The following is a 4188-nucleotide window of genomic DNA, read 5'->3' as shown; positions in this document are numbered from 1 at the left end:
ACATATATATATATATATATTGTAAATTAGATTAATTGAATCATTTCTCTCTTTCTCTCTCTCACACACACAAATAAAAATTAAATTCTTTCAGAGACCTTTAAATCAACCAAGTAGCTTTTCTTCTGTTCTCAAATGTTTCGACTTTCTAGATTTTTGAACCCTCGAATATATAGCTTCTTTAGAATCATACGCACTGCTATGTAAAGGGGATATTACAACGATCAACTTTGGTTGATGGAAATCGACAACTTGGTTGAGGAAACTAATCTCGAGGCAACTGATAAAATTGAAACTGATCAAACTGAATTACATGTGGATCAAACTGAATCCTTACACACACACAAGCCTTTAAACGATCAACCAAGTAGGTTTTCTTCTATTCTTAAGCTCTCTTTAGATGTTTTGGATTTTTAAAACAATCTTTATCACCCGAAATTTAGACTTTTAAATCTGTAAGTTTTTTGACTTCCTTATAAGATCTGTGGATCTCGCACTTTTGCGATGGATCACCGGCACTGATTGTCACGCCTTGCAGCACCGAACACCACCCGGCCCGTATCCCCCGCAGCCGCGTCCATCGATAATTGATAACTCTTTCTCTCTTTCTCTTTCTCAGCAATTTCGGCGATCCCGAAAATAGTCTGTGAGACGATCCACGCGCTGGAATTGCACGATGAGACGCCATCGTGGAAAATCATGGACAATAAAGGCCGAGTCACAGTGGTATTACACTGGGACCAGCGCTCGTCGTCGTCATCGCAGGTGCAACAGCAGCAATCAAAGGCAGGCCCGGACGCCCAGACTTCCAAGTACTCACCGACTAAGAAAGCTGACCTGAGTGGCGCCCAGCGGCCGTCCCTGGTGATCCAAACCAGTTTGGACAAACTCAGCTATGATGGCAAGGCAACGCACTTGCCTGGCGAGATCGCCCCGACGCGGTACACTAGTCCGCGAATCACTGTGATAAATCATGACGATATGGTATATTCAATTTGCAATTACTTCAAGAATTTTAGCTTAAAATTTTAATTTAATTACACAAACTCCTGAGTTTATCGCAGAATCTAGAATTGATGGGACTAATACGATAGCAATACCTATAATCCATTTTCTTGAAATCCTGAAAAAACTAATTCGTTCGTGTAGAAAATAAATTAGTTCAACGTTGCACTGAACTTTTTAATCTCAATAATAATTAATCCAAGCGTTTAATTTATATTTAATTTATAAATTGCAGTCTCATATCAATCACAATTTGTTAAATTCAATCAAAATGCAAATCATCTACCATTAAAAAAGTCAATAGGTTTTTTATGTTAATTCATCAAAATTTGTAAGAAAATGAATTAATTTACTATTACATCATCTAATTCTTTGATTTCGACCGTGTGCATGCGTGTGTGCGTGCGTGCCTGTATGTGTGCACGCGCGTTGTTATTTGTCTTATTTTTACAATATTAATACATATTGTAAAACAAATAACTTTCTATCTCGCTGTAAATTCATCTTCATCCTAGCAGCAGCAGCCGATGCAGTCGCACATACCGGGCCGTCTAGTGAAGCAAGGCACGAATTCATTCGACAGTACAACCATCCACATCCACACACCTGAATGCTCCAACCACATTCATCAGCCGGTTGCGCGAAATGGCAGTCCCGTGAATGGCGCCGACGGTGGTGCCATCGGCGAGTGCGACTTCCATTGCTGCGCTCTTCACGAGGAGGGCCGCAGGATTGCTGTACACAAATCGGTGGCAACATCGCCGATCCAGGACGCGCAGCATGCGCAATATCAACACCCACATCATCCACATCAACAACAACAACAGCAAACGCAAACACAAACACCGTCGCCACAGCCACCATCCTCTCTTTCGGACGGCACCAAGCGACCTGGCCTGAGCAAAGGTCATGTTCGCTTTCGCGATACCGCCGACGAGGAATCAAGCTCACGTCTGGCCGGTGCCGTTACCCATTTTCACTTACATCATAATCATCATCATCAAGAACATGATAGTTCCGAGTCCGAAACGGAAAATACAATGATGGAGGATGAATTCGTGACCTCGGAAAAATTTCTACTACTGATCGATCAGCTGACGGTCGATCAGAAGCACCACCTTAGCATCAAGGACATTGGTATCATATTGGAGCGACTCAGCTCTAAAATCCTCGACGTCGAGCGGCTGGATCGCGAAAGCGAGAGCGAGGAGTGCTATAATTGGACGATCAAGGCGCTTATACGGGGCGATGTCCTGCGGGAGCTCGGTGTGATCTACAATGGGAATTATTATGCAATCTCGGAACATCCTGGTTACAAAGAAGAGTCCGAAGAGAATAACGAGGATAATGAGGAGGAAGAGGAAGATAGACTTTAATATGATGCTGTTTTACTAGATAGATAGATAGATTATACACCTATTCCAGGTTATTATTAAATTAGGCACGTTGAAAACGGAAAAAGGACAAAGATCCCATATAGCACAGATCTCCAAGAGATGTTCTGAAGGACGTCCTGAGAATATCTCAACGTCCTGAGAAAATATTCCTAGGAAAATCTTTGGAATAAAGTGTGCTGTATGGGATAACACGTAGTATCTTCATTGACTCCGAGGATTTTTTGAAAATTAATTTAATCAAATTTTTTAATGATTTTTTTAGAATCTAGCATTTTCTAAAATTTTCTTCTCTCTTAAAGGATCTCTGTAATCCTTTAAGAATTCCCAGTGAGCTTGGGTTTTTCTTTTCTAGACAAATTTTCTAATGTTAAAAGATCAATTTTGTGCCAAATATATGAAAGTTCTACAGAATTAATTGCTTAAGGTTTGATGAACTTAGGCTTTTTTAGATTAAGTCTTCTAAAACTTCTCAGGATACTCTTAGAATTTTTTAAGCTTTCGGAATTCCTCCCTTAGGATTTCCTAGAATTTTTTAGGAGATTTCCGATATTAACAGTCCTTTAAAATCTTAAGATTCTCTGTAAGTTTCTGTGTACGTTTAGAATTTATAATACTAATCTTTCAAGGAGTCTCTCTAAAAATTTTCCAATTCTAGATATATCCAGAATACCTTTTTTATTTTCGATTCAGTATATCTCTTAAAAAAATATTTGGCTCTAAAATTCTTGGAAGAAAATTTCAAAGGAGAATGTTAAGTTAAGGCTGTTTCTCGGCTAAAATGAAAAAGTTCTCAGATGTGCAAATTATATGTCATATTAAAGCTATTTAAGTAGAGTCGAGTGGTATATCATTTATCTTAAGGAAATATCGGGCAGAAATCGTGTCAAAGACAATAAAATTAAAAATTCTTAAATAAGATATCAATATATTTCGCGAATTAAGCAACAAAAACTGTAGTGTTATTATTTAAACATGATAACTTGATAAGCATGTTTGTTATTCAAAACTAGAATTCGAAACCAAACAATTATTTTGTATTGGACTCTTTATCATTCGTTAATTGCTTGAAAATTCTCTAAATTACATGTGTTTAAGTAACAATAATATTTGTTGCTTAATTTTTAGGATTTTGATGCTTTAATTAATAATTTTTTTATTAATATTAGGAGTGTGATTTAATTTTGAGGGTTTTTTTCTCAAAAACTAATTTATTTAAACAACATATCACGTAAACGTTTAATAACTGTTGTACGATCAACATTTAATTCTCCGGCAAGTTCTGAAGTGAATTGTGCTGGATTTTTATATAATGCTTGAAAATCTGCGTTTTCCAGCTTTTGTCTTTAATATTGAAATCATCACATTTGAATCGACAGAGACAATACATGTCTTAATTGATGGAATAACGTCACCATAAATTTCTATTAGAAATTAGAATTCTATGACCTTTAGCCGCCGTTTTTTTTATTAAAAAACAAAAGCAACGCATATCGAAAATGCTTTAGAAAGCTCCATTTTTAAAGTGGTATAAACACTATGCTTACTGCATCTATCGTTAGTAAATGACTAAAGCCAGATAGCCAAATGCAGTATATTTGCTGACATGTTGCAGCAACCAATTTCGACAAACTCAGGACAAGATGAGACAGCATTATGTGTATCGCATTGAACTCAATAGAATTCGAATTCTTGCGATGGCAAATTGATGGCAATATGTCAGCATGAATATCGTCGACAACAACTCGTGTTGTTAGCATTTTGTTAGCAACGAGCTCAAAATGAAACG

General features: G+C 37.2%; 1 protein-coding gene across 2 annotated transcripts in view; it reads left to right on the top strand.

Moving 5' to 3' along the window:
- LOC108752077 overlaps positions 1 to 2550 on the top strand; it is a 10891-nt gene extending 8341 nt beyond the window's left edge. The window contains exons 4-5 of one of the 2 annotated variants that reach the window (XM_018492692.1): positions 620 to 984; positions 1524 to 2550. In XM_018492692.1, the coding sequence (XP_018348194.1) occupies positions 620 to 984; positions 1524 to 2381 (1223 nt within the window). In that variant the 3' untranslated portion in view covers positions 2382 to 2550. Of the gene's footprint in view, positions 1 to 619; positions 985 to 1520 lie in introns of both variants that reach the window. The other variant, XM_018492691.1, reaches the window with a different exon arrangement.
- Positions 2551 to 4188: the final 1638 nt, after the last annotated feature.

Source organism: Trachymyrmex septentrionalis, unplaced genomic scaffold, assembly GCF_001594115.1.
Source record: "Trachymyrmex septentrionalis isolate Tsep2-gDNA-1 unplaced genomic scaffold, Tsep1.0 scaffold53, whole genome shotgun sequence".
Lineage (NCBI taxonomy): Eukaryota > Metazoa > Arthropoda > Insecta > Hymenoptera > Formicidae > Trachymyrmex > Trachymyrmex septentrionalis.
Note: the sequence above shows the minus strand (reverse complement) of the source record. Positions and strands in the feature narration are given on the sequence as shown.